The sequence below is a fragment of the Bubalus kerabau genome, chromosome 5, assembly GCF_029407905.1.
Source record: "Bubalus kerabau isolate K-KA32 ecotype Philippines breed swamp buffalo chromosome 5, PCC_UOA_SB_1v2, whole genome shotgun sequence".
Taxonomy (NCBI): domain Eukaryota; kingdom Metazoa; phylum Chordata; class Mammalia; order Artiodactyla; family Bovidae; genus Bubalus; species Bubalus kerabau.
In genome coordinates this window covers 120,806,448-120,821,527 of record NC_073628.1, presented here as the reverse complement: position 1 = coordinate 120,821,527, position 15,080 = coordinate 120,806,448, and the positions used below count along the sequence as shown (strand labels likewise).

Here is a 15,080-nt window from a genome sequence, read left to right as displayed (position 1 = left end):
CCTCTTACACTGTTGGTGGGAATGCAAACTAGTACAGCCACTATGGAGAACAGTGTGGAGATTCCTTAAAAAACTGGAAATAGAACTGCCTTATGATCCAGCAATCCCACTGCTGGGCATACACACTGAGGAAACCAGAAGGGAAAGAGATACCCCAATGTTGGGGTACAATGAACATTGTACCCCAATGTTCATCGCAGCACTGTTCATAATAGCCAGGACATGGAAGCAACCTAGATGTCCATCAGCAGATGAATGGATAAGAAAGCTGTGGTACGTATACACAATGGAGTATTACTCAGCCATTAAAAAGAATACATTTGAATCGGTTCTAATGAGGTGGATGAAACTGGAGCCTATTATACAGAGTGAAGTAAGCCAGAAAGAAAAACACCAATACAGTATACTAACGCATATATATGGAATTTAGAAAGATGGTAACAATAACCCTGTGTACGAGACAGCAAAAGAGACACTGATGTATAGAACAGTCTTATGGACTCTGTGGGAGAGGGAGAGGGTGGGAAGATTTGGGAGAATGGCATTGAAACATGTAAAATATCATGTATGAAATGAGTTGCCGGTTCAGGTTCGATGCATGATACTGGATGCTTGGGGCTGGTGCACTGGGACTACCCAGAGGGATGGTATGGGGAGGGAGGAGGGAGGAGGGTTCAGGATGGGGAACACATGTATACCTGTGGCGGATTCATTTTGATATTTGGCATAACTAATACAATTATGTAAAATTTTAAAATAAAATTAAATTAAAAAAATAATAAAATAAAATAAATCTTGATTTAAAACTTGCAAAAAAAAAAAAAGTGAGATCATATATCCTAAAGAAGGCTGCCACAGAAGATACCAGTCCACATAGCCACTGAGTACCAAAAAAAGGAAAATAAGGTTCAACTAGGGTTGCATCTGATGATATATGTCCAGACAATGATAACCGCTTCTGAAGTGAATGGGGGTTCCCCCCATGGGTAGAGTTCCAGTCATGTGAGAGGATGTTCTCACGAACCTAAAGTGGCTCCTTATCCACATACCTTTGGTAAATCTTCATCATAGTACTGTTTTTATACATCACCTTGAGTAAGTAGAAAAGTTCATTTGTATTAAGTGAGCAAGCAGTTGACAAAGGGGATTTTTTTTTGTTTTATTTATTTTTAATTGAAGGATAATTGCTTTACAGTATTGTGTTGGTTTCTGCAAAACATCAGCATGAATCAGCCATAGGTTTACCCATGACCAAAGGGGACATTTCTTAACCTGACAATGAGAGAAAGCCATCATCAAAACACTAAGCATTCAGGAGCCACAACCTTTCACTGTATCTCTTGCTTCTATGTAATTTGCTTTCTCAAAATCTGGTCAGCAAACCACCTGCAACAGAACCACCTGAAGAGCTTGTTTAAATTCAGATTCCTGGGTACAATCCCAGACCTGCTAAATTGGAATCTCTGGGGCAAGGTCAAGAATCATATTTTTAACAAGCACTTGAGGTGATTCTTCTGTTTGAGAATCACTCCCTTCATGTTGGGTAAAGAAATGGTTCTCAAGAACGTGTGCCCTGGACCTGCAGCAGCAACCTCACCTGGGAGCTCATTCAGTCAGTTCAGTCACTCAGTCGTGTCTGATTCTTTGCAACCCCATGAATTGGAGCATGCTAGGCTTCCCTGTCCATCACCAACTCCCGGAGCTTGCTCAAACTCATGTCCATCGAGTTGGTGATGCCATCCAGCCATCTCATCCTCTGTCATCCCCTTCTCCTGCCTTCAACCTTTCCCAGCATCAGGATGTTTTCCAGTGAGCCAGTTCTTTACATCAGTGGCCAAAGTATTGGAGTTTCAGCTTCAGCATCAGTGCTTTCAATGAGTATTCAGAACTGATTTCACAGCATGAAAAGGGAGCTCGTTAGAAATGCAAATTCTGGGGCCCTGGAGCAGACCTGCTGAATCAGAGACTCTGGGGTGGGGCCCAACAGTCAGTTCATCGAGCTCTCCTGGGGATTCTGATGCTCAACAAAGTCTGAGAAGCACTGAGATGAATACATCCATTTCCTTCAGAAGCTCTTTACAATAGTAGAGGAAAGACTTATTAAGAGAATCTGATTCACTTGCAATGCTTGGTTTTTGTTTGTAATCAGGAAATCTCAGTTTAGAAGAAACTTTATAAAGAGACCTAGTCCAGCCCTCTCTCTGGTATTTGAAACCCTCTCTCCCTCCTTTTCTCCCTTCCTCTCTTCCTTCCTTCCCTCATTTCTTATCTCTTTCTTTTCCTTTCTGATGTGCCAAACACTCGACCAGGTATTGAGGGTGCAGATGAATACAAAGAGCAGTCTCCTGTGCTCTTAGAGTTTACAGTCTTGGAAAAAAGGCCTATTTAAATAATTACACTAATAACTATGAAATTTTAATTGTTCTAAGTGCTATGGTGAGAAGGTACACGATGTCATGACAGTGTATAATAGAGAAATTTGAGCAAGTCTGTACACCATCTGCAGGGTAACTCAGCCCCAATCGAGCACTTCATCTTGAAACTTTTGATAACTTATTGGAGCCTATGTCACTCTAAGATAAATCTAAATGTTAGAAATTTTGACTCAGAGTACTGACTCAAAGTACTCTAAGTAGAGTACTCTAAGTACTCTACTTTGGACCATGATATCCTGACTCTAGTATTTGGAATCTACACAGAACAAATCCAGTCCTCTTGTACATTGCAGCTCTTACAGAAAATGATTTCTTCCCTCTAGGTTTTTTCTTGCCAAGGATGTGAGATTCCTCATTTACTTGGTCTTCTTCAGAAGTACTCCACCTTTTTTTCTTTATTTTTAACATTTTAAAAAGATACTATGTTGCTCAGCATGAGCTGGAAGTATACAATGATAAGCTCAGAGGAGTGTATCTTAGAATCTATCTGTAACCATCATTGTCTTTGATACAGTCCACACTCCTGTTGTCCAGCCTCACCTGCTCTGTGTTTCACTGAATCACACCACTGACTTGCACTGAGCTCACAGTTAAGTGAAACCCTAGGGTTACCTAACTATCTCTGTCTGTATAATTACCTTTTCCAAGTAATTGAAAGTCTTTTCCTCTAGGATGTCCGGAGAAGGCAACGGCACCCCACTCCAGTACTGTTGCCTGGAAAATCCCATGGGCGGAGGAGCCTGGTAGGCTGCAGTCCATGGGGTCGCGAAGAGTCAGACACGACTGAGCGACTTCACTTTCACTTTTCACTTTCATGCATTGGAGAAGGAAATGGCAACCCACTCCAGTGTTCTTGCCTGGAGAATCCCAGGGACGGGGGAGCCTGGTGGGCTGCCGTCTATGGGGTCGCACAGAGTCGGACACAACTGAAGTGACTTAGCTGCAGCAGCAGCAGCTAGGATGTCAATAACATCAGCCCTTTAACTAGCACCCATCATTCAGGCTGTTTCACTACTTCATTATGTTTATTTGCATTATCAACTAATCCAAGTTTCTTCAGTGTGTCAGTCAAAATTATGCAAAACTCTTAATATTTGCCTTGCGAAAATCTAGATACAGGATGTCTCCCAAAGCCAATGGTGGGTATTCTACCAACATAATATGTCTATCTAATCTTCGCTTATTTTAGTAATCACCACTTCCTTCTCTGTGTTAATAGTCTTATAATAACTGACAAGTCAAAAATTCATGAGATGTACCCCTTTCAGCTGGATGAGGAATGCAGTTTTTCTGTGTGGTTAAGACATTCTATCAAAACAAAGGAAACGCCTTTCTTTCCGTAGTTTAAGAGGTCTTTTATATCCTCAGGGTGAGTTCTTGTATTAGTATTTTTGTTCAGTAGTTTCACCTAGAGTAACACCAGGTCTGATATAATTCATCCTGGGGTCCCTGGATCTTCAGGATGTATACATTCCTTCTTGGCTTATTCCTCTTCTCTTTCTAGCAGGTCTGTGCTCACTAACATAGCATGATTTGGCCAGTAGATGTAGATGAATATTTTAGTCTGGCAGTTTACAAAATATGATTTAGGGATTTCTAATTAATCCCGGGGCTAGGTCTCATACTGCTACTGCTGCTAAGTCACTTCAGTCATGTCTGACTCTGTGCGACCCCATAGACGGCAGCCCACCAGGCTCCCCCGTCCCTGGGATTCTCCAGGCAAGAACACTGGAGGGGGTTGCCATTTCCTTCTCCAATGCATGAAAGGGAAAAGTGAAAGTGAAGTCGCTCAGTCGTGTCCGACCCTCAGCAACCCCATGGACTGCAGCCTTCCAGGCTCCTCCATCCATGGGATTTTCCAGGCAAGAGTACTAGAGTGGGGTGCCATAATTTTATTGGGACAGATATCATTCATTTTTAATTCCAATGAGGGGGTTTTATTCTGTTTTAATAATGCATATCACATTATAGCCCTCAAGCTGCTCACTAATTAAATGAATGCTTTGGACTAAATGATCCCTAAGGTATAGTCAAACTCTAGAACTATATGATTCTAAACTTTGAGGTGGAAATAAAATTTAAAATAATTCTTAAGTTAAGCCACAACACACACAACCCGTGCATGTAAAACTGATGAAATCTGAATAAGGTGGCTAGATTGCATCAATGTCAATTTCCTGCCTGTGATGTTGCAGCATAGTTTTTACAAGATATTCCATTAGGGAAAACTGGGTGAGGATATATTGAATCTCTCTGTATTGTTTCTTATAAAAATGTGAATCTGTGATTATATCAAAATAAAAAGTTAAAAAAATAAAACCAGAGAGTGTTATAACAGGATATTGGAAGCAAAGAGGCCTTGCTTGTCTATCTACTAGTTTAAATAGATTAGCTAACTTTTCTGAAACTCAGTTTCTTTGTCAGCCTTAAAATGGGAATATGAATTCCTACCTAATGGGATTATGCAAAGAATTATAGGAGATAGTGTGTGTAAACATCTCCTATGGTTCATACTCCATGACAGAATTAAAAAAATGTTGGTTCCTTTCCCCCCGTGCTGCTTCTCTGCTCTGGAAAAGAAAGTAGGACAAAACAGCCTTGCTGCAGCTCTCCTAAAAAAAGACGACATATGACCTGAAGCTGAAGGCAGTTTAGAAGTATACATTAGTGAGATGAGCCCCATAGCAGTGGAGTGAGTAATGCCGTTACATAACTTGCACAAATCACCAGGCAGATTGGCTAACATGGCTTGGCACAGTTTACTGATGAAATAAAATAACAAGGCAGCTTCCAAACCCAGCCCGAGTCAGGGAGTCCCGACATAGCAGCCAGAGTCAAAATCCAGAATGACTACATAGGCCTTGGAGCTTTGGCGTTTCAGTTGACTCAGACGTGCAGTAAATCTGTATAAGTGGAAAAAACAAAAGCGATTTCTCTCTGGCTGGCCCCTTGAAAAATTGTCCCCACGGGGCCTAGAGGAGCTTTCTTTCCCTTGCAAAAATTCATAATCATGTCTCCCAAATATGAGTTTTCCATGCAGCTGCACAGATGAGAACTAGGAAGAGACTAAGGAAAATAGACATGTCTTAGCCCTGAGGATGTGATTGTTGACTGAATGGCCAAGATGTGTCTCCCATCTGTCTCCTAAAATGTTTAGAGTTTCGCAGGCCTCTGTCCTCACCGTTGATCTGATGAATGTTTTTGTCCATGAGTTGGATAGAAACGTAGAAGGTAAGCCCACCAAGTTTTCAGATGATACTGGGGTAAATGGGAGTCTAGGGACAGAATTACAATTTTTTAAATGATTATGGCAGGCTCTGGGGCACTAACTCATCATAGCAAATTGTAATTTAATCAGGGTAGTGTTAAAGCCTGCACTTCAAAATCAAAAGCAGAAATATAGGTTAGAAAAGGCTTAGATTGACAAGGGTGTAATATGAAAAAGTTATAGGGGTTTTATTGGACTCCGAAAAAGGTATGAGCCAAAAGTATGGTGTGATTGACGAAAAAAGAGGTTAGGGACCAGAAAAAGGAACATAATATTTCTACTTTACATAATTTGCACTGGTTAGACAGTATTTTTTATAGTGTGTTCAATCATGCTCTAAATTTAAGAAATATATTGATAGATTCAAAATGGTCACTAAGAGAAGGAAGGAAAAAGGAAGGCCAACTTCTAAAAAAATATCCCTAAGTTATATTGTTTAAAAGATGATTGCAGGAAAATGAGAATACTCAGCTATCTTTTAGCTACCATGTGGAAGAAGAGTAAACTTGTCTATTTTGCTCTGAAAGGCAGAAGCAGGATTAATGAGAGTTTGTGGAAACAGATTTTGGCTCAGAAGAAGGAAAAATTTTCAAATAATTACAACAGTTCAATGACAAAAAAAAGACTATTTCATTACATTGTGAGCTTCCTGTCACTGGAAATAGTCAAGCTATGGCTGGATGAGTGTCTGTCATGAATTCTGAAGGCTCCCAGCATTGAACAAGAGCTCGGGGTGGGTGACCTTTGAGATCACTTCTAACTCTCATAGTCTATGATTTAAGTGAGCATGAATGCCAAGGCTGCTTGTGACATGCCAGAGGCACTTTTTCAACTCTTGGCTCTGATTCTGACCAGCTGTGTGACCTTCAGCTAAGAAATTAACCATTTCTTCTTCCAGTTTCCTTGTCCATAAAATGAAGGAGCTGGAGCACATCTGTGTCTTTGAGCATCCTCTTAACTACAGCATGCTGGAAAAGTTGAGTTTGAGTTGATGCCTGCCATCTTTGTGAGTCATCTTGCAGGAAGAAGGCTGAAAGACCAAAAGCCATTGTTGATCCTGGGGGCCATTGAACTAACTCTCAATTTCTTGTTGGCAGGGGAGTGGGTGATTGTGATCCTGGAATTTGTTCCCATGGGATCTGTGGCAGGAAGTTGATTAAATAACTGATAATCTGGTTTCTTTCAAACACCTGTACTTTCTGGCTGAGTTCAGCAATGCCTCTGCAAGCAGCTTAGAAGAAATGAATATCATATGACCCTTGCAATGTAGCTCTGTCCTTTACAAAGCAAACCTTTGTTCTTTATTTCCTTAATGATCTGGCAGTTTCTATTGAACTTTGTTTATAATCATGAGAACCAGTATCCATAAAGCAACTTATTATGTGGCAGGTACTAGTCTAAAAGTTTTATATAAATTAATTTAATCACTTTATAAGCTAAGAATCTAATGATGAAATCAGTAATTAGACCCCTTTTACCATATGGAAAAAGAGTAGTTAAAATCCGATCTAAGTCTGGCTTAATGGTAGAGTCCAAAATGGAGATTCATGTCCTTATTCTTTTAAATTTTATTACTACTGTTCAACGACTATAATTTCCTTTATGGTCCATTTGATTACTAATACTTTTCTTCTCTGCCTATATTAAGGTGCTCCATCCTGTACCATTACTACATTCTAGCTCTTCTGTTTCTTCTTTGACTTCTCTCTGACTCCACATCTTGCCTTCAAATCTCATTTCTTCAGTTATGTTTTCTGAAGACCTTTGAAAAATCAACCATCAGTGGGAGTGTCATAGTTTTGTCTTATATATAGATATACATGGTATTTACTGGATTTCAGATTCTTCCTTCGGTTACTTGGATCAGTTTGAGAAGAAATAAGTAAATTTACGCTTCTTGTAAGGACCTGAAGAACTTAAACCTCATTCGTAGGCTCATGGGTCTGGCAATTCATCTAAGTACCACATTTTCTTCCATCTCTTTGTTTCCTTAGGCTGGAAATGAAAACAGCTGTTAAAAATAAGAGCTCATGAGTCAGTTTTGAATCTCAATGTAGTAATTACAGTTTCCATCTCAGTTGGTATAGTTCCAGTGTACTGAGTCCCATATCACAGCCCCTTGTCAATTTTATACCAAAATCTTAATTTGTGTTTTCCAAACCTCTAAGGTTAAACACTAAATCAATTGCCAAACCAAGAAAAAATAATAACAAAGAAGAAAATGCTTCAATTTAAAAACCTGATTCTTGGGACATGCCCTTTTTCTGAATTAGATTTTAACCAGTCTTTCTGTTGATCTTAGAAATGTCAGTTACTCTTCCACATTTTTGAATGTGGACCTTCTAGGCGTCATGGTATCCTCATTGTGAAGAATTTTGCTCATCCTCTTATAGAGGCTATTCTTTGAGTTGTAGTTTCTCTTTTCCAAGTTCCTGAGGCTTATGACCTAGTAAGTCAGTCTTGAAAGAGTCATCTACAATCTATTAATTGATTGTCCCCCCTTGAAGCAGATTGATCCTCTAAATTTAGGTTCTTTCTGCTCAGTCCCCGAATCAACCACTGAGTCACTGACTGAGCAGTCCCATTGGCTAAAGCTTTGAAGGTCCCCCCAGCAAATCAGCTGCCTTCAGCTGACCAATCTAACATCACCCTATGAATACAGAGCCTATGCTCTTGGCAAAAGAACTTTGTGTCCTACTGGGGAGAAGCAGAAGATAGGATACTTGGCCCTTTCAGTCACTTCACTTTGCCCACTTTATTTCCCTTTCCTAAGTTTTGATTTCTTTATTGTTAGATTATTTCTAAAATTCACTTACTTGCTAATATTCCTATAATTTGGTTATCACTGTATCCTCCATGAGCTAGTTTTATGTGTTGAAAATATTCTGGGTTAGTTTGGGCTGCTCTAACAAATATCGTGCTCTTGGAAGTCCAAGACCAAGGCAGTGGTAGATCTGGTGGCTGGTGAGAGAGAGAGACAGAGGAAGGAGAGCGAGGGAGTAAGTCTTTTCTTTTTTTAAAATTGGAATATAGCTGCCTTATAGTACTGTGTTAGTTTCTGCTGTACAACAAAGCAAATCAGCCATACATATGCATGTATCCCCTCCCTCTTGAACCTCCCTGCCCACCCACATCCCATGCCTCTAGGTCACCATAGAGCACTGAGCTGAGCTCCCTGAGGTATACAGTAGGTTCCCACTAGCTATCTGCTTGACATATGGTAGTGTACATATTGTCAATCCCAATCTCCCAATTCATCTAACCCCTCTTCCCCTCCCCTCATGTCCACATGTCTGTTTTCTATGTCTGTGTCTCTATTTCTGCCCTGCCAATAAGAAGATGGCAACCCACTCCATGTGCTTACCTGGGAAATACCCTGGATAGAGGAGCCTGGAAGGCTACACTCCATGGGGTTGCAAAGAATTGGATACAACTCAGCAGCTAAACAACAATCATTTTCCATAAAAATGTGTTAATATATGATATTTGTTTTTTTCTTTCTGACTTATTTCACTCTGTATGACAGACTCTAGGTCCATGCAGGTCTCTGTAAATGACCCAATTTTGTTCCTTTTTATGGCTGAGTAATATTCCATTGTATATTATGTATATGGGTTCTACGTCCACCATAAGGGATCTACCCCTTCGTGACCTAATTACCTTCCAAAGCCTCCATCTCTAAATATCGCATTTTGGGGATTGGGGTTTTAATATATGAATTTTAGGAGACACAAGCATTCAATCCATAACAGAAATTGAGCATATTTGCATGCATAGAGTGATTTGTGGAATTCTGGAAAGGCCATTCAGCACACTTTAAAACCCTGTACCATTAGGTATCCATTCCTTTGTGGTAGGATATTACCTCTCAGATATAATACCTTTTAAAAATCCAGTATGTTTGGAAAGGCAAACCCCAAAACTAATATGTGAGGCATTGTAGTGTAGTGCTTTGAAGTAGGTTCTTGAATCAGACTGCCCAAGTTCATTTCCTTATTGGTATATAATCTTACGGAGAAGGCAATGCCCCACTCCAGTACTCTTGCCTGGAAAATCCCATGGACGGAGGAGCCTGGTGGGCTGCAGTCCATGGGGTCGCTAAGAGTTGGACACGACTGAGCGACTTCCCTTTCACTTTTCACTCTCATGCATTGGAGAAGGAAATGGCAACCCACTCCAGTGTTCTTGCCTGGAGAATCCCAGGGACGGGGGAGCCTAGTGGGCTGCCATCTATGGGGTTGCACAGAGTCGGACACGACTGAAGCGACTTAGCAGCAGCAGCAGCAGCATATGATCTTAGGCAATTCATTGACCTCTCTGTGCTTTCAGTCTCCTCATCTATAAACTAGAGATGATAATAACACTCACCTCAGAGGGTTTTGTGAGATTTCACTGACATATGTAACATACCTAGCAGTTTCTTACTATATGTTTTAACAATTATTCTCCTTCATTTGCAAAAATCAGCCTCTTATATTGATGTCCTTTTGACAAAAAGTTGATATCAGTAGATATTTTGTTTGGGGGACTGGGAGGGGGTACCTTGGATACATGAGGCATTTTAAGGAATAGTCTGCTTTGCTGAGGTGTTACACTTGGTGGTATAAAACCACTGGAGCCTGGATGTCTGAGGGAAACATTTACAAGAGAGATAAATGGGGATAGATTTGCTTCTGGTCATAACCAGCATGTCTAGTAACTGATAGAGTTAATCAGCTGGTATAATGAGGAAGTCATGTGATATACACCTGAAAGTTCGTTTTCATTCATGCAAATGACCTTTGAGTTTTTTTGTTGTTGTTTTCTTTTTTTTTAAATATTGATATATTTATTTGAGTGCGCTGAGTCTTAGTTGTAGCAGTGGGATCTTTCATTATGGCATTTGAACTCTTAGTTGCAGCACATGGGATCTAGTTCCCTGACCAGGGATGGTACCCCAGCCCCCTGCATTGGAGCATGCAGTCTTAGCCACTAGACCACCAGGCATGTCCCCACCTGCAAATGAACTTTGAATTCAGTACTTCACTTTTTTGTGTCTCATAATTCTATTCCTTGTAATATTCAGGTAATGGTCTCTGAACCACGGAAGAACATTAACTTAAGAATTTTTTCTTTGCTAAATGCCCTTGCCTCTTTCTTTTAGATTACATGAAGCAGACGACATTTGAAGCCCAAGCCTTTTTGGAAGCTGTTCAATTCTTTCGACAGGAGAAAGGACACTATGGCTCGTGGGAAATGGTCACTGGGGATGAAGTCCAGGTAACGTGGGGCTCAGAATTTTGGATCCTGTTCTCTGTCTAAGTGGTAGGAGGTCAGGGTCATAATAAACTATCAAACAACAAAAAAAAATTGCAGGCATGGACGATGTGGTTCCATAGGCCATTTCTCTCATTGTCGAGAAGCGTTTGATCAGCAAGCTGTTGGGCACTCTAAAGACCTCCTGACTGGGCACTCCAGACCTCCAGACCTGCAGCAGGGCAGTCCAGACAACTGCAGCTGCAGTGGAAGAACCACTTCCAATTTCTTTCCAGAAAAAGCGTATTCTCGCAAGTGACCTGTGCTTCGAGACTAGCAGCAAATGTGAGCAGTGTGGCATAGTACAAAGTCTGTGGTGGGACTTTAAGTCAGCAGATTTGGGTTAAAGCCTGCCAAGTTATTTAACTTCTCTGTTTCAGGTTACTCCTCTGAAAAAATAGGAATGATAATGTTTGCCTGACAGGGCTGTGAGAATGAAATAAGATGTTGTTTGAAAAGTAGTTGGCAAATAGCTGTCTTCATCTATGGAATGATTTATAAATGAAGTAATTAAAGGATACCAAATTTGAAAGCATTAGATAGTTTTCTAGATGTTTCATTTACCTTTTCTAGTGCTCTATTGGAGAAGGCAATGGCACCCCACTCCAGTACTCTTGCCTGGAAAATCCCATGGATGGAGGAGCCTGGTAGGGTGCAGTCCATGGGGTCGCTGAGGGTCGGACACGACTGAGCGACTTCACTTTCACTTTTCCCTTTCATGCATTGGAGAAGGAAATGACAACCCACTCCAGTGTTCTTGCCTGGAGAATCCCAGGGATGGGGGAGCCTGGTGGGCTGCCATCTATGGGGTCGCACAGAGTCGGACACGACTGAAGCGACTTAGCAGCAGCAGCAGCAGCAGTGCTCTATCTCCTGTGTCCAGGTCCATAGTCTCCCATGACCTTGGTTAAATGTCAATCAGGGGCTAAGTGTCTGGGTTGGTTTGGTACCAGGTACATTGTTATAGATCTCCAAGGAAACTATGTTTCATGATGTGACCCTATCCCCCATGAGGACACCAATCACAGGCCGATTCAGCCAGGAAGAAGAGGCTGGGTGTGAACATTATTTAATTAGAAGCGCAGAGGGTCCAAGAATGCTCTTCTTTAACTTCCCCTCATAGCCCAGAATGCCTCTTTTGGGGGCCAGTGAAATTTGTTATTAGGGAACAGTATTTGGAAGATGCCAGATGGTATCTTGCTTTTATATGGGCATTAAATATCTAAAGCTAGAAACATTTTCTCATGGTAATGGGCTGTTCTTTATTGTTTTAACATATGATGCAGAATCTCCTCCTCTTCTGTCTCCTTCTCCTCTTTCTTCCCTCCTCCTCCTCCCCCTTCTTTTTCTTCGGTAGATTCTAAACTCATTTATTTCCCATCCTGAGACTTAAGAACTTTAGTCAATTGTTGATTTCTCATATTTGGAGGAAGCACATCCCTTTATAGGTTCAAGTTAAACAGTTATTTAGCTCCTTGAGTTAAGCTAAGGTACTTTTTTTTTTTTCTTTCATTTGAAATCTTATATCAGCTCACATTCCTTCACTATCCCATGGAAAGCCAGTACCTAGTAATTCTTTTCTGAGAGTTGAGTATTGAGTTTGGGTTTTTTTTTGTGGGGGGGGGGGGCAGGAGGGGAGGATTGACTTTCTGCTCTTTGCTTTGGGCTGATATGTGTGAATTGCTTTAAGGTGTGATAGAGTGAAATGACTCATGCCTTGCCATTCTGGTGAGGCGAGACGTACCTAGAAGCATCCAGAGAACAAGGCAGCCTTAGAGGTGTATGTGGGACCATGTGTGGTCTGTACATATATGGACATCATAAAGCATTAGCAGCAGTCATAGGAAGGTGCTAATTTTGCAGAATAAAAAAATACCTTATTTGAGTCGATTCTAATGAGGTGGATGAACCTAGAGCCTAATATACAGAGTAAAGTAAGTCAGAAAGAGAAAAATAATTATCATATATTAACACATATATATGGAATCTAGAAATATGGTACCGATGATCCTATTTGCAGATCAGCAAAGGAGACACAGACATAAAGAACAGACTTTTCAACACTGTGGGGAAAGAATAGGGTGGATGATTTGAGAGAGTAGCCTTGAAACATATACACTAACATATGTAAAATAGAGAGACAGTGGGAATTTGCCATATGACTCAGGAAACTCAAACTGGGGCTCTGTGACAACCTAGAGGGGTGGGAAGGGGTAGGAGGTGGGAGGGAGGCTTACGAGGGAGGGGACATACGTATACTTATGGCTGATTCGTGTTGATGTATGGCAGGAACCAACATGGTATTGTAAAGTAATTATCTTCCAATTAAAAATAAAATAAAAAATTTTAAAAATATCTTAAAGGGGGAAAAGAAACAGAAGAAATCCCTAAACGCTTTTGCTCCTCCAGGAATCTGAGTTTCTTTCATAAAGTCACAACCTCATAAAATGTGAGCACTGGAAGGGCATTTCAGGATTATTCGTCCAGTACCCTCCAGGCGGGAGAAAGAACGTTCAGAGAAGTTGGCCCAAGTCACAAAACCAGTCTGTGACCGACATGCATTTTGAGCCCTGTCAGGTGAACCTTGAAGAAGCTGCTGAAAGGAAATAACTTTCAAGACTTTTCCTGTGTGAGGCCTGGTGAGGGTAAACTTCATCTTAGCCGTTACACATGGAACTGAAGCAACGTCTATCCTAAGACTCACAGAAAAAACAGGTCAAGGTCCCAAAGAAGCTACCAAGTAGTTAAAGAAAAGGGCATAGCATGACTGAGTTTGAGAATGTGACATCTTTTGTTTAAAGCACTGCATTTATTTGCATTGTTTTCCTGTCTGCTAAGAACTTAACCTTAACATTATCCTAACCCCTTCTACCCTCGGAGACTGTATTCAGAAGATTTTCAGCAATGCTACATTATTATCTTCATAGTAATGACTCATACAGCAAGTATGGCATGCCCTCGTGCTGATGGTTATTTTAGGCAAGTGTCCAGGCAAAGCAAATATCTTAGAATAATTTGCTTGACAGACTATTAAGGTGAAAATATTTGTACCCCAGTAAAAGCATCAGTATATTTTCTACTTGTCAGTTAAAAATGTATCAAATGAAGTCATGAGGGAAAGCATTTTGGAAAATGTAAATACAAGTTACGTGATTTATTTTTTATTTGCTTTTAAATTAACCAGATGGGCTAAGAGAACAGCTCAAAATTCCCACACATCAGGGTGGTTTCAAGACCAGATAGCTATCCACATTTTCCCCTTGTCCATATGTTCAAGTTGTCTCTTTCTGGTGACCTTGAATGTGACCTGCTTTAAATGCACTATTTCACACTTGGTTGCTCAGTAACACGAAAGGCACGCGGCCAGCAGCCTGGTCAGACCATGGAGTCAGCCTCAGTAAAGAGGGCAGTATTGCTGGGCCTCACACCTTCCCCACAGCCGCAGCATATGGAAGGTAAATGTAGTGTGGCCTTCACGGAATGAAGCTGAAGCGCCAACACTTTGGCCACCTGATGCGAAGAACTGACTCCTTAGAAAAGACCCTGATGCTGGGAAGGATTGAGGACATGAAGAGAAGAGAGTAACAGAGGATGAGATGACTGGATGGCATCATTGACTCAATGGACATGAGTTTGAGCAAGCTCCAGGAGATAGTGAAGAACAGGGAAGCCTGGTGTGCTGCAGTCCATGGGGTCATAAAAAGTCAGACATGACTGAACAACTGTAGAAGAACAGCTCAGGGAGTGAGCCTGGAATTGTTGGTTTCCATCAACCTAATGGTGCGTTTGGTTTCTTATATGTGTGATGGAATTTTTAAATCTCCCAGTTAAATCCCAGCAGTTAAATGTACACACGCGCCCCTTTTTTTTAAGGCACAGGAAATATTTTTAGGTTCCTTATGGTAAAACTCAGTGGTTTCTATTCTGAAGGAAGAAGGTTGGGAAACCCCTTTGTTAATATGATTTGTTTTTATTAAATTAACTGCTTTCTCCCTGGTAGCCCCAGGGCTCTGGACCCTGTTCATGGAGGGCTGACCAAGGCAGGGAATCCCAGAGCAGGTCCTGGGCTGGTGAGGCGCAGT

The 15,080-nt window shown here is 41.0% G+C and overlaps 1 protein-coding gene across 1 annotated transcript in view; it reads left to right on the top strand.

Annotated features, from left to right (window-relative positions):
- Nucleotides 1-15,080, top strand: part of NIBAN1 (niban apoptosis regulator 1) — a 188,273-nt gene that overhangs the window by 144,929 nt on the left and 28,264 nt on the right. The window contains exon 6 of the mRNA XM_055582930.1: nucleotides 10,847-10,962. Coding sequence (XP_055438905.1) covers nucleotides 10,847-10,962 — 116 coding nt within the window. The remainder of the gene's footprint in view (nucleotides 1-10,846; nucleotides 10,963-15,080) is intronic.